General features: G+C 35.9%; 1 protein-coding gene and 1 long non-coding RNA gene across 6 annotated transcripts; one reads left to right on the top strand and one right to left on the bottom strand.

Annotated features, from left to right (window-relative positions):
- Nucleotides 1-3,449: 3,449 nt before the first annotated feature.
- LOC114412512 lies at nt 3,450-17,825 on the top strand. Of its 5 annotated transcripts, none has more exons than XR_003666763.1 (8): nt 3,450-3,825; nt 4,284-4,394; nt 4,474-4,595; nt 4,694-4,772; nt 9,077-9,388; nt 9,483-10,264; nt 16,580-16,789; nt 17,462-17,825. It is a non-coding gene; the product is annotated as an uncharacterized LOC114412512 (long non-coding RNA). The 5 variants fall into 5 exon arrangements; XR_003666762.1 differs by lacking the exons at nt 16,580-16,789; nt 17,462-17,825 and adding an exon at nt 10,737-11,296 and having other exon boundaries at nt 3,458-3,825; nt 9,483-9,824; nt 10,142-10,264; XR_003666761.1 differs by lacking the exons at nt 16,580-16,789; nt 17,462-17,825 and adding an exon at nt 14,290-14,417 and having other exon boundaries at nt 3,455-3,825.
- LOC114412511 (auxin efflux carrier component 8-like) lies at nt 11,457-15,287 on the bottom strand. The gene is made up of 6 exons (XM_028376439.1): nt 14,260-15,287; nt 13,222-13,399; nt 12,920-13,005; nt 12,662-12,819; nt 12,305-12,381; nt 11,457-12,219 (listed from the first exon to the last, which is right to left on the bottom strand). The coding sequence occupies exons 1-6, from the start codon at nt 14,777-14,779 to the stop codon at nt 12,150-12,152; spliced, it is 1,089 nt and encodes a 362-aa protein (XP_028232240.1). The 5' UTR covers nt 14,780-15,287; the 3' UTR covers nt 11,457-12,149.
- Nucleotides 17,826-19,220: the final 1,395 nt, after the last annotated feature.

The raw sequence follows: 19,220 nt of genomic DNA, 5'->3' as shown, positions 1-19,220 counted from the left end.
GATTTTGGGTTCTTTGTTTCTTATATATATATATATATATATATATATATATATATATATATATATATATATATATATATATATATACATATGCATACATGCACACAGAAACATTGCATATAACATTTGCTTTGGTTGGTACATAGTAGTTTTTATTATTTTTATTTTATATGGATTTTGATTAATTTAATTTATAGTGGGAAATGATAATGGGGGTGTTGTACACTTTTATGGGTTTGCTGTACTACGTGATCCGTGCAGTCCCATATTATCACGGCACATCCTTAATCCTTCTTTCTCTTTCTTCTTCTGAGAAATAACATTGCACAAATTTCTTGCTATTATTATGGTATTATCTTTTTTTAAGAGGGATATGAGTGAGATTGTATCAACTTAAAAGAAGAAGGAATTTTAAAATAAAACACTTTTTAAAAATATATTTTTTAAGAAATATATAGAATTTTTTTTCTTTAAAAAAAGGAAAAAAAACTATTTATTTTAAATAAAAACAGTTAGATAAACATGTTAGAAAAATAAAAAAATGTTTATTTTATTAAAAAATACTTATTTTAAAAAATAAGTTTAAATAAACTCCCTCAATCTATAATTATAATTAAGATAAATTATGTTTTTTCTTCAAGTAATTTTAGTAAAATTTGATTTTATTCCTTATATTTTTAAATTGACTATTTTAGTTCTTAAAGGTTGAAAAATAAATTTAGTCCCTAAATTCAATCATTTGTATTAAAGAGAAGAGATTAAGTTTACATGTTTTTCAAAGTCTCACTATCACATTGGTGAATTTGAAAGTATGGAACTAAAATCAAATTTGACTGAAAATACAAAGAATTAAAAATATATTTTATCCTTATAATTATTATACAATCACATGAGAAAATGACAATCACTTCTATTTCTGCATTTCGGAAATCTGATGGGAAAATGCTCATGGAATCTCACATGCTAATATACACTTACACTTGCACTGTGTGGATGATATATTTCTTAGGAGAGAAGATAAAAGAAATAAAAATATAAGTTTTCTCTTCCTTCATCAAAGATAAGAAAGAAAAGAAATATGTATAAAATGATATAAATATTCTTAAAATAAAATATAATAAAACGAATAAAAATATAAAGTATACTCTCGATAATACAAAAGAAATACATAGTGAGGACCCAAGAAAAAAAATAAATTAAAAAATAAGTTAAATTATTCATTTGATCTTATAGTTTCACAATTAGTACTTTTTAGTCCCTATAATTTAAAAGTGATTTTTTAGTCCCTATAATTTATATTTTAATTCTCTTTTAGTTCTTATAATTTAAAAGTGGTATTTATAATTCTTATAGTCCTTATATTTTGTATTTTAATTTTTTTTTAGTTCCTATAGTTTGAAAGTGATCTTTTTAGTTCATATCATCTGTATTTTAATTACCTTTTAATCCTTACTAAAAAATATAAAAATAATTAACTATAAATTAGTTATAAATTATCAATTATTTTTTATTATAAATTATCTTGTAATAAATTAATTATGAATTACTTGTTAATATTATTTAGTTAATTATAATTATTAATATTACTTATTTTTTGATTTTAAAGATTAAGAGATAATTAAAATATAAAATATAGAGACTAAAAAAAATTATTTTTAAATTATAGGGACTAAAAGGAAATTAAAATATAAATTATAAGGACTAAAAAAACCACTTTTAAATTACAGGAACTAAAAAAATTAAAATATAAACTATAAAAACTAAAAAATTACTTTAAAATTATATAAACTAAAAAATATAAATAATAATACTATAAAGAACAAACCAATAATTAAACCAAAAAAAAAATATTTTGCTTCATGATTCTTAAGGCCCAACTCTCGAGCCAGTCTTTCGGTGTCTATCCTCGTGACTCTCGAGGACGGGCTAAAGTGTTTAATATTTTTTCTATTTTCTTAGTGTGTATTTATATATGCATTGAAAAGTATTCTTTTGAATAATTTTGATTTATGTTAATTTTTTTTTAAATGATGTAATTTATCTTTAATTTTTTATTTATGTTAAAATTGTTTTTAAAACAAAACTACATAAAATTATTTTAACTTAAAATTAATTTTGGACACACCTAGTTTCTTTTAAATTAAAAAGAAAAATAATTATGGTATCAATTAATGATTTTTTTTAGAGATTTTAAAAATAAAGATCTACTTTTTATATTAGCTAGCGGAAACAAATGCATCGTCGCACCTTGTGTTCGTATTTCTATTGCATTATATTATTTTTATATTTATAACATTTTTTAATTGATGTTTATACTAATTTTAGTTCAATATATTTTTTAATGCATGATGATTTATATGAATTTTTTTATTATATTATTTTTTGTGCATTGCAGTAGTGGTCTATCATATTTTAATAATATTACAAAATACCTAAGTCAAACACACACACAACACATACACAAGAGTAGGTACTCATTGTTAGAGATAAAAATTATTATTGAATATCTAAGATAAATGTAATTACTCAAATTTATTCACTTTTTAAAGAATTTTTTTTTAATCAAATACATATTGACACATGTCAAGATTATGTAAAATAAATAAATAAGATGTTAATAAAGAAAATAACCTAAAAAAGATGGGACAAAAGAAATTATAATGAATCAATAGACGGAGTTATTATTTTTTTCTAATGCAAGGAGGGAGTAAAACAAATAATGATTTGAAATTGATACTGATTTTGAATTGCACTCAAACGTCTTGAAATGAAAATGTTTTCCTTCAAGAATTGAAGCAACTAATTTGGTAGGGAAGAGAAAAAATAACTGATTAATGAATATATTTTTTTAAAAAAATAGTGAGCACTCGCATAATATTATTAAATTGATATCTTCAATGATTTGCAATCACATAATTATTGGAAACACAAGTGTCCTTCAACAAATTAAAAATACTTTTCTTCAATGAGTTAAATTTTGACAAAGATGTTGTGGGTTGAAGATATATAAAATATAAAGATAAAATGTGTATTGTAGACTTGGAGATGAGAGATAATCAGAAAGAGAATACATTAGTGATTATAAAGTCATTTGTGTATATAATTATTTTAATTTTATGATAATGAAAATTTATTGGATTAGACGAATTTAGTGATCCAATTAAGTTTGGATGTTATGAATATCAATATTTATTTGGGTAATTTTAAAAATTATGTTTTCGAAAAAAAAAGAAAGGGAAAGAAACTAAAAATAAGACAGTTATGAAGCATGACAATGTGACTGTGACTACGGTCACGTAATGGAAGCAAGGAATTTATCAAGTTTGTATCAAAAGATAAAATCTTAAATTTGGAAAATAGAAAAAATCTAAAGAAAATAATCATGTTAACGGTGACATACGAGCAGGAAAAGTAGAAAAGTAGGAGGAGTGGAGTTGAAAAATTCTTGTCAGACTAATGGGTGAGGAGAACGAGGAAGTTATTATCTATTGTTACAGATAAAAAAACAATTTAAGATTATTTTTAGCTTCTAATTATTTTAAAAAGCTGAAAGAAACATAAAGGAAAGTAAAAATAAATCTGTCAAAAAAATTGTAACAAACGAAGACTCCATAGCCAACTGCTTCAGCTACGTTTGCAATTTGGCGATGACATCATCCGTTCTGAAACGCCTCGTCTATTCCAATTCCATTTGGCAACGCTTCTTAAGGTCACCAATCAACATCCCTCTTTCTCTCTCTGTTACTGAATCGAATTTAAACTTCACAGGGAGGGTTCAAGTTTCTCGACTTTGATGCACACGCTTGCTTCTCCAGAAACTCACAGGTTTCTATTATTATAATTATAAAGATTAGTAGTATGTAGCAAATTTGATTCTTCAATCTTAAAAAAATTGATTTTGGTAAAAGTCTTTCAAATTTAAAATGAAAAGAAATTATATTTCCTTTTTTTTTCACTTCCAAAAGTATCCTTAGAATATTTTTGAGTGAAGGAGACTTGTGTAGTTGTAAAAACCAATAAGGACACTGGACAAAATTGTTAAGGGGAATCTCCCAGTATCTCTTAGAATTTGATCTTCATGCAACTGATCTTACCTAGTCGGATAAGGTCTTTGTTGGTGGTGGTGAATTAGCTGTATTTGTTCCCTAGCTAGTACAACATTCCTAGAATTATAATCTGTTATTTTGGGTTCCCAAGTTGAATATCTTTTCCACCTAGAAACTTAAACTACATGGAACTCGGGGTGAATTCGCTTAATCTCAACTAAAATAATCAAACTGCAGGTGGTTGTTTCCCCTTAATGAAATGACTTCAGTATTTCAAGGTGATATGCAAGGGGAGCAAAAGGTTTTAGTTACCTCCAGCTGCGATCACTCCATTGTCTGTGGTGGAAGGTATTGATTAGATAAGTAAAATTGTTTCAGTCGCCCATGCCCATGTACACATTCTTAATCCTGTTATTGCTCATTTTAGGGTCTTGTTAGGGAATGACTGGCTTAGGAGGACCAACACCTCCAGAGAATAAGGAGAATTAGAGAAGAACAGAGTCAGAGGAATTTCCAGCTTTTTCATATCTCTGCTTTTGTTATTTACAGGTATTTATAAAATCCTAGGAATGGAATAATCTTCTAGAAATGGAATAATCCTAGGAATATTACAATAACCAATTTGTTATGGCTGCTTCCTCTGGTAGGAAGCATCAAGCAAGAAGATTTGAAGATGAGCTGGCAATTCCATTTCCTTTGTCGCTATCCTCAGACGAAGTCATTCAAGTAAGTGAGCTTCTTGATCCTTCGTTTGGGCTTTGCTTCTTTTGGCACCACCTCATTTGCGAATTCCTTCTCTGTTGTTGCTATGTCGTTACTGTCCTCTTGTGCTTGAGCTTCTGTGTTCGTATCACTCTTCGGCCCTTGTAAGATCACCTTGTCCTCAAGGTGATAATCTTGTTGTAACTGCGTCCAATCTTTCCAAGAGGTCTCATCGGGAGAGAGACCTTGCCACTAAACCAGCACCTCCCAAGCTCCTTCTTCTGAAGCTTTACGAAAATCCAAGATAGCCAAAGGGTACACCAGCGGTTGATCGTTGAGAAATGTTGATGGCAACTTCAGTTCTGTTTGCTGCTCTGGAATTCCTCGAAAAGGTTTAAGTTTAGAGCAATGGAACACAGGGTGGATTTTAGCTGTTTCCGGCAATTTCAGTTTGTAGGCCATAATGCCAATGCGATCTATTACCTGGAAGGGTCCATAGAATCGTTTTGCGAGTTTACCAGAAGCTATTTGAGGCCCTTTGGCTGATGTCTGGTGGAGAGGACGAAGCCGGAGCAAGACCCAATCACCTATCTGGTATTGCCTGTTGCGCCTCTTGCTATCGGCCTACTTTTTCATAGCTTCCTGTGCTTTAAGAAGCTTTTTGCGAATCGTTTGGAAAGTGGCATCTTTTTCAGTCAATAAGCATTCAATGCTTCGATGTTAGATGTTCCTTTGATATACTCTGGAAAGTTAAATGGCTTTCTTCCAAACGTCACCTCATAAGGAGTTGTGCCTGTGCCGGCGTTCCAAGAGGTGTTATGTGACCATTCGATCCAAGGTAGAAGCTTGCCCCACTGGTTCGGTCGTCGGTGGACGAGGCCCTTAGATACTGTTCAACAATCCTGTTCAACACTTCTGTTTGACCATCACTTTGAGGATGGTAAGCAGAGTTCATTCGCAAATGGGTTCCACTGGCCTTGAAAAGCTCTTGCCAGAATTTGCTAATGAAAAGGGGGTCCCTGTCAAAAACCAAATTGCGAGGAACTCCATGTATCTTGACCACCATATCGATGAATAACGATGCCACCATGTGTGCTGTGTGGGATGCCGGTAACATGCCCAAATGAATTCCCTTTGAAAAACGGTCCACCACCACGAGGATTGTGGTGTTGCCATGGTATGCTGGCAAGCCTACGATAAAATCTAAAGAAAGATCTTCCCATGGTCGATGTGGTACCGGAAGGGGGCACAACAGCCCTGCCACCTTCTGCATCTCATACTTTGTAACTTGGCATTCAATACAATTGGCCACAAATTGCTTTACATCTTCTCGAAGACCCGACCAAGTGAAGTTTTCCGAAATCCTGGCCATTGTTTTTGCGACTCCAGCATGCCCCCCCCCACTGGGGTGGTGTGATACTCCTTAAGCAGTGTTGACGCAATTGGGATTCCTCGAGGTAACCAAATATGCCCCTCGGTCAACACCAAATCCATCGACACCGAGAAAGTAGGGTGGTTGGTTGGAGCTTCCATAATCTCTTGCCGGCGGCGGCGATATTCTGGGTGATCCTCCAATTGATGACGTAGTTCTTCCAAGAAGGTTAGAGAAGGGACAGAGAGAATCATACACTGCGAGGGCTCATGTTTCGGCTGCCGGGATAGAGCATCAGCGACCTGGTTGTGGTGACCTGAGCGGTATTGGATGACATAATCATACCCCATCAAGCGAGCCAAGTATTTGTGCTGTGCAGGTGTTTGAATTACTTGAGTCAGTAATTCTTTGAGACTTCGATGATCTGTGATTATGGTGAAGCGCTGACCCAAGAGATATTGACGCCACTATTTGACCGCCGTGGTAATCGCAAATAATTCGCGGACATATGTCGAGGCACCAATGAGCTTAGGCGTGAACGGTTTGCTGAAAAACGCAACAGGATGGCCTTTTTGGGTGAGGACTGCTGTTTTCAGTGAAAGGCAGCTTGAAGTCAGGCAATGCAAGAACCGGGGCTGTGGAGAAAGTTGTTTTCAGTTGTTCGAAGGCCAACTGGTCTTGAGGAGTCCAAGCAAAAGGATCCCTGGTGGTAAGTTTGACCAAAGGGGCAACAATCGTGGCGTAATTTTAGATGAATCTCTGATAAAAACCCGCGAGTCCCAGGAAGCTTTTTATAGCCTTCGTTGACCGTGGTGTCAGCCATTGTTGAATGGCTTTGACCTTCGAAGCTACTGGTTCCACACCCTTCTGCGATACCACGTGGCCAAGATACTCCACCTGTGTCTGCGCGAAAAAACATTTAGAGAATTTTAAAACAAAATGATTGTCAAGAAGGACCTGGAACGCTGTTGCCAGGTGCTGGAGATGAGCTTCAAGTGAGGTTCTATAAACTAAGATATCATCGAAGAAGATGATGATGAACTGGCGAAGATGCTGCCGAAATATACTGTTCATGGTGGCCTGGAAAGAGGATGGAGCATTACAGAGCCCAAATGACATTACTTTAAACTCGTAATGTCCATGGTGGGTTCTGAAGGCGGTCTTGGGTATGTCAGAGTCATGCATGCGGATCTGGTGGTAACCCTGCAACAAATCAAGCTTTGAAAAATATTGCGCTCCTCCTAACTCGTCCAATAACTCATCAATTGTTGGAATAGGGAATCTATCCCGGACGGTGACGATGTTCAGGGCCCTATAGTCCACGCAGAAGCGCCACGTCCCATCCTGTTTGCGCACAAGGAGGACCGGCGACAAAAAAGGACTCGTGCTGGGTCATATTAATCCTTTCTGGAGCATATCATCTACCTGCTGCTCGATTTCCTGCTTCTGGTAGTGCGGGTACTGGTAGGGGCGCACATTGACAGGATTGGATTGTGGTAGCAGATGGATATGATGATCTATGTCTCTGGTTGGAGGGAGCCCGTGTGGACTCTGAAACAGGAAGGAAAAACGTTCAAGCAATGCTTGAATTGTCTGGGGCAGGGCCTGGTGTGGAGGAGGATCCCAATTATCAGAGAGCATCGCAATATGAAAATAAGAAGCTTGGGTTTGTGTCCGATAGAGCCACCGGAGTTGGTGGTGGGTGATGAGGCCTGAATCAGTTGTGCTGTCCCCTTTCAATTCAATCAAGCGGTCCTGATAGAAGAATTGCAAGCGTAGAGAGCCATAATCTGTGAGAATGGGACCTAAAGTCTTAAGCCATTGGACGCCCAAGACGACGTTGGCGCCGACAATGGGTAAGACGTGCAAGTCCATGGTGAAGTGGACATCTTGAATTTGAATAGATACCCCTTCACAGATACAAGAGCAGTCCAAATGTTGGCCATTACCAACCATGACACGTAGCGGCGAGTGCTCCGGCAGGGAAGGCCCAGCTGAGTCACGAGGGTGGGTTGCATAAAGTTATGGGTGTTGTCACCGTCAACGAGCAACACCACGCGGTGGTTGGCCATGATTCCCACTAAGCGTAGTGCCTCGGGTGCCAAGTGGTCTGATAATGAATTAAGACTTATTTGGGCTGGGTATGGGTCAGGTTCATCTGGTGGGTCGGGGGGTGGGTCATTTGCATCTATTTTAGGGTCAGTTGGCTCCTCTTCTTCAGTCACAAGGAGGAAAGCCCTAGCGGCGCAGTGATGGCCCTGATGATATCGCTCGTCGCAGGTGAAGCATAACCCATGTTCTTGGCGTAAGGTTATCTCCTCCGGGGTGAGACGCTTCATCACAGGTTGTGGTGGGCGAGGCGGAGCTGGTAGTAACGGCGGAAGAAGGGCGTGAACGTCAGCATTTGGGTTGTTGGCGCGAATGAGATTTGGAGCTAGTGGTGGCGCTCTAGCTCGCGGAGGGTTCCGGCTATCGATGAGCTTTTCTTCCTGGAGTTTTGCGAGGCCCGCGGCCTGAACCAAAGTGAGAGGTTGGTTGGCTTGGACCTCCCTGCGAATCTCCGAAGTAAGGCCGGAGATGAAGCAACTTAGGAGGAAAGGAGATGGCAGCCCGATAATTCGATTCGTGAGGTCTTCAAACTCTGACAGGTATTGACTCACTGATCCTTTCTACGTTAGCTTAAATAAGGCACCTGTTGGGTCTTCTTATTGTGACGGAGCAAAACGGGTCTGCAAAGCTTGTAAAAACCATGGCCATGAAGTGAACTGGGCATTGCTTGACATCCATTGGAACCAAGCAAGCACCCTGCCTTCCATGTAAAAGGAGGCTATGGTGAGGCGGTCGCGGTCAGGGGTGCCATGGTATTCGAAATATTGATTAATTTTGAAAATCCAGTCGAGAGGCTCTGTGCCATCAAAACGCGGAACTTCTAACTTCATTTTGTGGTGTGTTGCAGGGACGGAAGGAACAGGGAATGGTCGGGTTGTGGTTGAGGGGAAGAAAATGGGGAAGGACGGTGGAGGAGTTCATCGAGTTTCAGATTCATGGTTTGCATGGTGTCAGTGAGGCGGGTAAGGATGGCCTCAAGGTTACCCGAGGTGGTATCATGCGGAGAGGGACCAGACATGGAGGCACGAAACGAGAGCACCAATGTTAGGGAATGACTGGCTTAGGAGGACCAGCACCTCTAGAGAATAAGGAGAATTAGAGAAGAACAGAGTCAGAGGAATTTCCAGCTTTTTCATATCTTTGCTTTTGTTATTTACAGGTATTTATAAAATCCTAGGAATGGAATAATCTTCTAGAAATGGAATAATCCTAGGAATATTACAATAACCAATTTGTTATGGCTGCTTCCTCAGGTAGGCAGCATCAAGCAGGAAGATTTGTGGAAGATTTGAAGATGAGCTGGCAATTCCATTTCCTTTGTCGCTATCCTCAGACGAAGTCATTCAAATAAGTGGGCTTCTTGATCCTCTGTTTGGGCTTTGCTTCTTTTGGCACCACCTCATCTGCGAATTCCTTCTTTGCTGTTGCTATGTCGTTACTGCCCTCTTGTGCTTGAGCTTCTGTGTTCGTATCAGGTGTTCTTATTAGGAAATGTGGAAAGGAGAAAGGAGAGTGAAAACTGAAAGTGATGGAAATATTATAATTTCCCCATTTTAATGCTTGATAGAGAGGTTGGATAATGATATGTGTGCGAAGTATGTTTATCCCTCTTTTATTTTGCGATCAAAAGTAAAATAAATAGACAAATACTTGAAGTTGTTTTATGCTACGATTCAATTTTCTATTCCTTGTGCTGTATTCTAGTATGTTCAGGATTCTAGCAAAAAAAAAAAAGGTACATCAATTTGTTCACTTGTGCTTGCTCCTTGGAAACAGTATTTTCTTTTGACAAATTTCGCTTGGATGCACTTTAGCAAGATGAACCTTGACGCTATCAAGGCAAGTTGTTCTTTATTTTGTTCCTATTTTTATGCTGACTTTGTTTTCATCTTTTCTTTTATGTATTGGCAAGTGGAGGAAAAGATGGTACCGTTTGACTATGGTCCCTTGGCTCAAGTGGCAAATGAGGACATCGTGCTTTGAAGGCTACACTCTGTGGGCATGAAAAACCTGTAAATTTGATCTCAGTTGCCGGGTATGAGTTAATCTATTTTAGTATTACCGATAGTCTGATACTATACTTTCCTTTTCCTGGTATCATGTTTGGATAATGAAATATGGGGTAGCATGTGGGTAAATTAATCACAATATTCTTTTCTCTCTTGACTTTAATTTTGGCTGATAAGGTTTTGTGTGGGTAGTTATGCTATGTCTGGGCATTTTAAACTTGTGATCAAACTTTTATTCTAATTCTTGTATCGAAGGGATGGCTATTGTATAAAGATTCATTTGCATTTACTTTTTGTTGATTTGTATCTCTCCTTATGGATCTACTATAACTTTGGGATGCATGATTGTTTAAATTGAATACTAAGGATTCTTATAATTTTCACTTGTATGTATTGCCTGATTAGCTGGCAGTGATTCAACTGATTGAACGTCCTATTTGTTAAAACCAGCTTTAGAATTTGTTAACACTAACACATTTGTGATTTGTCAATGACCAGCATAAAATTCTGTTGATCTTCATGACATGGACATACGTTTTGTGTCCCACTTTGCGGGAAGGGCTTTGTTGTTGTAAATAGTAACACATTTAATGTAACTGATTCAAGTGTCCTGGGATCTTAAACTACTAAGAGATTAAGAGCTAACTTGAGAATTTTACAAGCATGCTCATGTTGAACTTTAGAATTTTACCAGCTTTAGAATTTGTTAACACTAACACATTTGTGATTTGTCAATGACCAGCATAAAATTCTGTTGATCTTCATGACATGGACATACGTTTTGTGTCCCACTTTGCGGGAAGGGCTTTGTTGTTGTAAATAGTAACACATTTAATGTAACTGATTCAAGTGTCCTGGGATCTTAAACTACTAAGAGATTAAGAGCTAACTTGAGAATTTTACAAGCATGCTCATGTTGAACTTTAGGTGGGATTTTTTTTATTATTTATATCATTTCATTTTTAATGATTTGGGCTGATCATGTTATTTTCATGTTATTTAATGTAACTGGGACTTTAGTGTTCAATAAAGTTGTGATAAATTCATATTTTTATTAATTCTTGTATTAATGGGTTGGATTCTGTGATTTTTTATTTCATAGAGATACTCTGAACGTACTACAGATTGAGCTCGATCCATATAGTGACCACACTAGGCTAAAATGTCACGATAGCTGAAAATCACAAGTGTTGACTGAGGTTAACACCTAGTGAACACTAGTAAGAGGAAAACTAAAATACATTCATAAACGGTGAATTACACTTCAATTAAGAATAGAGTTACATGTTGCTACACCAAAACAAAATATTATTACCCACACAAGGCCTTGGGCTTGTGCTAGGGAATCCAACTCATTTCTGACTCCTATATATTCCATCAAGTTAATGTTGCACATAAGCATTTAACACACATCGTCACTTTGGTAGATTACTTACGGACTTGATCGTCATAGTGTTTTTTGCAAGCATCCACTCATTTTTCACTGTCTCAACTGCTGCACTTGAGCATCAACCAACCTCAAGTGAACTCAAACAAGTCCAATAAACGCTCGCTAGTCAACACTCACCAAAGCATATTCCTAAGTCAATGGTCCACTTCGGACACATCAGCAGCCCACTTTAGACAAGTCACAGCCATCCAATTCAAACAAATCAGAACCTTAATGGCATTATACTTAATTTCTAGGTATTTTGAATTTGTAAGATGATGAAAGCATGGTATGATTTATTTCTCTCTTGGATCATCGGCTGCAAAATATGCTGTTCTCTACTTATGCAATTTGTTATAAATATATTTGTTTTTCATTTTCTAACTATATTAATACCAACAACATACAACTATGTAAACTGTTAGTTTTACACCAATGCAACCCTTTTGTCATTGTTTCTGGTATATATTTAACATAGTGTATCAATAGAGTGATAAGAGGAGATAGTAGGTCAATGCCACAGGCAAGGCCATGAGCATTCCTAGCAAGACCCTGAGACCAAAACAACAACAACATTTAATCTTAGTTAGGCTATACACAAAGGTTTATCAGAGAGATGCTAAAAAGTTTTACTGACCCAGTGCTTAAAATGCCTGGATTGACATTATACTCTCTAGCAAAAACAAAAGGAACAATTCCTTGTGGTAGAGCTGCCTGCACATACAAAAACATATAATTAAATTTCAAGTACCTTTCCATAATCTGAAAAGGGAAAAAAAGTCAGTATTTTAGTAGTTTGTTATCCTTCCATTAAAATCATGACACTTGGCATTTGTGATTATTTTCTTAAATTTTTTTTTAGATAAAAATAAGAAAAGACTATTCTAATCAATTAAGAGTTTTAACGGTCAAAAAGGAGTAAGTAGTAGTACCATAATAAGATTATTGAAAATTTGGTCCCAAAAAAGAGTACAAAAAAGAAAGAAATTGTCACCTGAATAATTGCCACTTTGAGCATTCTATCTCTTAATCCAATCACAATGGAGGCTACAGCCATTATGGCAGGCCCGGCAAGAAATTTTAGGCCCATTGCCACCAGTGTCATCCTTGGCCCACATACTATGATTCTGTTGCTTGATGCCATAAATAGACCTGTTTAAAATTCACTCAAGAAATAGTGAACAAGGCTTTCCAACTCTTGATTTATCATTTCATTAGTTCCTAACAGGAAACAATTGATCCATTCTCTTACCTAAGCTGAAAGTTGCCATGCCTAGACCTCCACTGGCCAATATTTCTATTGACTGATTAACAACATCTGGCATATCTACTCCCCACCTGCAATAGGTTTATCTAATTATCCATTTATCCTTATTTCTCCCCTATGGTAATATGATATGTAAACTAAAAAGAGTTTAATGCCAATGTTAAAAAAAATTACACCACCAATCAATCAGAAATCATTGTTATAACTTTTAAGGTAGTTATTATAATGATTTCTAGCCATGACTTGAGTGAGGTAAACAAATTTGATGTGACATTTAGTTTTCATACCTGAAGTGTATGCTTGCCCAAATAAGACCTATGAAAGTTGCATAGGTATTAGGATTAATGATTAATTTATTCCCCACTTTCATAAGAATGAGCAACATTCTCGTTTTACTCTGCGTTCTGTGTTCTGCTTCTTCTTCTTCTTCTTTTGATTGTATCTCCAGAGAAGTCTCAGAGTCTCCTTTAAGCAGAAAGTAAGAGTGGAAGAACATATAAATAACACCACTTCCATCGCATAAAAAGTAATGTACTTACAACCATAACAATTTTTTTTATGGGACAGTTTTGATATTATATACTCCCTCTATGTTGTCATTTCATTTGTCTTTTAAGATAGTATACACATCTTAAGCCCCAATTACAATGATGAAATAATTTTCTTTAACACAAATACTCTTATTAAAAGAGTTAAAATTTAGTTACGAACTATTTGAGTATTGAAGTGAAATACCAATGAATGAAATATTTTTAGACAAACTAAAATATTTGAAGAGACAGATTATATGCAATGGAGAGGATACTACTAACAAGAAGCTTGGTCATTTCAGTGATAGAATTCAGTTTAACTAATTTGATGTGTCGACAATAAGATAATTTATCAACTTTAATTACATTTTAGAGGAATAAGTATTCAAATGGAATCTGATTGAAGTGAGAAAGAAAGAAAAGAATAGAAAAAACAAAGAGAAATTTAAAATAGGTTCTGGCCCCACTTTGATTGTCATAGATTACTTCAGTTGACTGAAAAAGAATAATTTATAAATACGTAATTTAAAAATGAAGAAAGGTTATAAAATATCAAATATCAAGCAAATCAAAATTAGTTTTGGATTAGGATGTGCTAGGTATGCAAGAAAATTGGAAGGAGAAAAACGAAGAATTTATCAATAGCTATATATATATATAATATTTGTTCAAGTACCTATTCGTTTTTCAAGCCCTTATTTCCCACTTTTTTTTATTCCACTCTTATCATACCATACACCACCCCTTATATCTCTCTTTCTCCATATCATGCAAATCAACAAAATCTAAACTAACCCGTGTCTTGTGATGGTGGTGCAACAACAGGCATGGTCCTTGCAGGAATTGCTGCATCTAGCTCATGAAGAAACAATAACAAATTGTACCACACCATGCTCTGAAGGAAGATAATCTGGGGTAGGAGAAGAGAAGCTTCATCCCTATACATAGCCTTCATGAGTGGGATTCCTAGGATCAAAGTGTTGGGAAGTGTTGATAGTGAGAGACCAGTTATGATCCACTTCAAACCCCCCCTGTCCTTGATCCTAATGATTGCCGTGAAGACTAAAAATGCAAGCAATTTCTGAACAACGTCGGCATATACGAGTTTGAGGCTCATCTTGTAAATGTTATTGGAAGAAATGACTTGGAATGACAAAATTGGGACTGAGAAATTGGCCACAAATTTGTTTATGCCTGAACATTGTTCCGGTGTGAAGAGCTTCCACCATTTCACAGAGATGTAGGCTAGAAACATGGTGACATATAATGGAACAGTGGCAGTGACTACATGATAGACATCTGCTAAGGAAATCATGATGCCTATTTACTAACTGTTGTTGAAAGATTTAGGACATGATCTACAACTTATAATATGCTATCCTACATGCTTTTTAGGTTACTTTGCTGAATTTTCAATTACTAGGATAGAATAATTTCACTAGGAGTAGCATAGAATAATCTATTTTACAAGATGCTTCTTCAGTGACCTATCAGCCTTTTCTCTATTCTTCCCCTAATGGCCTCATGCTTTTCTGAACCAAAACAATAAAAGAAAATAAAAGCTTTTTTATTCCCTAAAATTTAGGGGCAGTACAGTATCGAGGCATCTGCCATTTCTTGTTACGATTACTTCTTCTCCATGCCACTGACTGCACCACAATCCACAGCAGTGATTGTGATTTACATCTGAAGAGAATAATTTCGCAATGATAATGACTCCATTGGGCGATTCTCTAGTGTCGTTGCTGCTCCATCACACGGCATGCATGCGTTCTCCACCGTGTTCCTCATGGACGTGCTGCTACTGCTAAATATTTGAAATTACTACTTTGGCTTTTTTGCAATTTGTAACAAATAAATTCCATATACCCTGAAACTGATAACTACATGTTTGTGATGCGGCATAAATCTCTGTTTATGTCCCTGCTGTATAGAGAATCTAATTGATTTTTTCGGGATATCGTGATTTTATAATTGTACAATAAAAAAGAATAATAATCAATAAACAAAAGTGAAGGCATTTATGTTCACACGAGCTAAAGAAGATAGATTCTGATTTTGATCATGACTTGTCTTTGGATTCATAGATTCTTTAGCGAAGGAGACTTACATATATGTAAAGAGTTACAATAGCATGCTGACCAAAGTTCATAAATCCTAGTTAGATCGATTGGAAAATCGTGATAGCTTAATTTTTTTCTTTCTAATGTCAAGTACTCTATTTTTCATTTATCTTCTATATATAAAGAAACTTTTCAACGCAGAGAGGAATAAAGAAGTGAATTGCGGGTGAAGTAATGAATACTTGGTTAAGAACAATGTGAAGAAGAGTAATTTCCCAATTTTGATGAAAAGTGCAAGAATATGTGTTCCAACTTCCACCAGAGAATTTGCTTTTCAGAATGATATTTTTTTCGCCGCAAAAAGAGCCATCATCTCTTTCTTTAGATGTTAATCTATGAGAATGCAAAACACAAATCCATAAAAGGTTATCATCATAAGGATCACAAATAATGAGTAATGGAGGAATTATCGTTATTGTGGGACTACACTTTTTTCATTTTGTTAAAATGTTGCCAATATAAAACTCCCGGGAATTTGGATTGAATTGGCTTAATCTGAACTGAAATAATCAAACTGCAGGTAATTGGAGGCGAAATGCAAGGGGAGAAAAATATTTTAGTTACCTCCAGATATGGTGGAAGGTATCGCTTAGTAAAGCAGCATTGTATGAGTCCCCCATGTCTGTTAATGCCCAGCATGTTTAGGGTGTTGTCAGTAGGAAAGGTGGAAATGAAAAAGGAGAGTGAAAACTGAAAGCCATGGAAAAATCTTATAATTTTCCCATTTTAATTCTTGATAGAGAAGTTGGATAATGATGTGTGGGAAGCAAAACAAATAAATACACGAAGTTGTTTTATGTTACAATTCAATTTTCTATTCCTTTTGTTGTATTTCTGGTATGTTTAGGATTCTACAAATTTAAAACAAAGTACAGCAATTTGTTCACTTGCGCTTGCTCCTTGGAAAACTATTTTCTTTTGACAATTTTCTCTTGGATGCACTTTAGCTAGGCAAGTTATTCTTTTATGCTGATTGTGTCTACTTTTTGTAGGGTTAGAGGTCACAATGGCCCTGTGGTGTTCCTATCGAATAAATTATTGGAAGAGGATAACAGAGCAAAGCATTGGCAAGTGGAGGAGAAGATGGTACTGTTCGTTGTTCGACTATGGTCCCTTAGCTCAAGTGGCAGACATGATCAGCGTGCTTTGAAGGCTACACTCTATGGGCATGAAAACCTGTAAAATTTGTTGTCAGTTGCCGGGTATGAGTTAATCTATTTTATTATTTACTATTGGTATTCTTTCCTTTCTCTTTGGATAATGAAATATGGGGTAGCATGTGGGTAAGTTAATCACTATTCTTCTCGGTTGACTCTAATCTTGGCTGATATAGTCTGGAGTGCATTTTAAACTTGTGATAGAACTTTTATTCTAATAATAGTTAATGTGTTTAGTGACATATCTAGTAACAAAGGTTACTATGATTGGATGAGAGCTTAGTTCAGAATGGGGTGCTACACTGCTACTGTGGGTTTGGTGGTCATGGTTCGATTGGGTAGCCAACACCTATGCATGAACCTATTGGATTAGGGATGCCATGAAATACCCTAAACTGTAATCTTTGAAAGACGTACTTTTCTGAAATAAGAAGCTTAATTTAATAAGGATTTAGGATGATTTATACGAACTGAATTGTGTGAGAATTCAGAGCATTTAAATCTCTATTGGCTTAAGCTTGTCCTTGCTAGTGTTTCTAACTTCTAGAAAATTTGTTATTGGTTGTTTTATTATATTGTTCATGTAATGGATTGTGTCATGTGATAGTTATTATATTGTTGTTCACGTAATGGATTGTGTCCTGTGATGGTTGTTATACTGTTTTTCATGTAATGGATTGTGTTCTGTGATAGTTATTAAACAATTGTGTATTGTAGGTGTGTAGTGTTATGGCTTATGAGGTTTTGTTAAGTAGAGAACAACTAGCACAGCAAAACTTATGAGGTTATGGACTTAATGCTAAAGCCATAAGAGGGTAATGTAGCAGAAAAATTGGCAGTGCACATAGTAGACGTTGCAGACACAAAAGTTTAAAGAAAAGCAAGATGTGTCATACAAAATTTTCCTCATTATGTCATTATTGGTAACTACTGATGTCATGCAGATTATATACCGGTTTTTACTTTTTTGCGTAATATTATAGTTCATGTTCTATGTTTTAGGATAATTTGATCCCAAAAGGGCATCATGTGCTTATCTTTTGTTAGACTCGCAAAATGCTTAATCTTATTCAGGTTGGTTTAGAAATTATTTCCTAATATTTTTGAATTTGCATGTGAACCATGGAATAGTCAAACATTTGCTCAACTGTTTCATGTTTTATATTTGATAGCGGCACAAATTAGATTGGCTTAAATTATACTATTGATCACAATAGCCCATGAGCTTGAGTGCCACTTCCTCCTGCGAGTCACACACACACACACACACACATATATATATATATATATATATATATATATATTAATGTTAGTCGATTCAAAAAAGCTAGGCTTAAATTGGAAGCACTAAGAGAAAGGAATGCACTAATCTTGTTGGTATTCTTCTAGAGTCTGCCAGGGAGGGGGATACAAATTTTGAGAGTCGGTTGAAAAGCTCTTATGCAGATTAAAAGAACACAGTACAAACAGACTGTTCTTTTTGGTTCTAATGCTGCGAAAGATAAAATATTCTTAGATAGGGGCTTTATTTGGACATTTAGTCTCAGCAGTCATATTCTATCATGGATGGTGTCACTTTGATTAAATGGAAGATTGAAATGTGTAAGGGAACTGAAAGCACGAATTTTATAACTGTCGTGCAATGGTAGCAGAGACTGTGCTGTACATTGTCTTTCGGTTAGTTGAAGGGGTGGGCTGAGTTCTTTTTAGCTTTTGTATGCTATTATCTGTAATGTCTAGTCTATGTTATCTATAATGTAATATGCCTTCGTGGCTCCAATGCATGGAGATTTAAATACCCATTTCACACAATTACACACCTCCAACCCCTACCCCCACTTGTAATCAACTTAACACCTGTTGCCACCAAACTACAACATAAACATGTTAAGGTCTAAGTGCAACACGCCAAAATATGATGGTTAACCCACAAAAAATCACAATGCCCATAAATATAAGTAAGACTATTATCCCATCCCTTCCGCATCCATCCCACTAATCATGATACGGAGGAGCAACCACTGCAATCTAATATAACAGAGGAACAAGCTACTACAATGGCAGCAACTCAGGAACAGGATGAAAATGCAGAGGCAACAGAACAGAGGGTACAATTAGCAAATAGGCCCAAAAGAACAGTTATTAAACCATCGTACCTGAGAGATTATGTATAAGGGGCGAGATGGGAATTTAGCTTGGTATTTTAGCTTGCTTGATGCTTGCCTGGTAGTGGGGGACAAACTTAACGAATTCTGATTCCTTGAGCTGCAAAATATCCAAATTCTGTTAGAGACAATAGTATAAATATATGTAAATAAAATCAAGCAAGGCATGAATGAAATGAGAATTATCTTTTGAGCTTTTCTTCTTCTTTGGAGGTCCCTGGTTCCTCGAAAACCAGTTCCCTTTTCTTCTCAACCCCGTATCAGTGGTGCTTTCATTGCCTCCCATGTTTGACCCAACCCCGTTATCCTCT

This window comes from Glycine soja, chromosome 5 (genome assembly GCF_004193775.1).
Source record: "Glycine soja cultivar W05 chromosome 5, ASM419377v2, whole genome shotgun sequence".
NCBI classification, from domain to species: domain Eukaryota; kingdom Viridiplantae; phylum Streptophyta; class Magnoliopsida; order Fabales; family Fabaceae; genus Glycine; species Glycine soja.
This window is presented reverse-complemented; position numbering and strand designations above follow the sequence as displayed.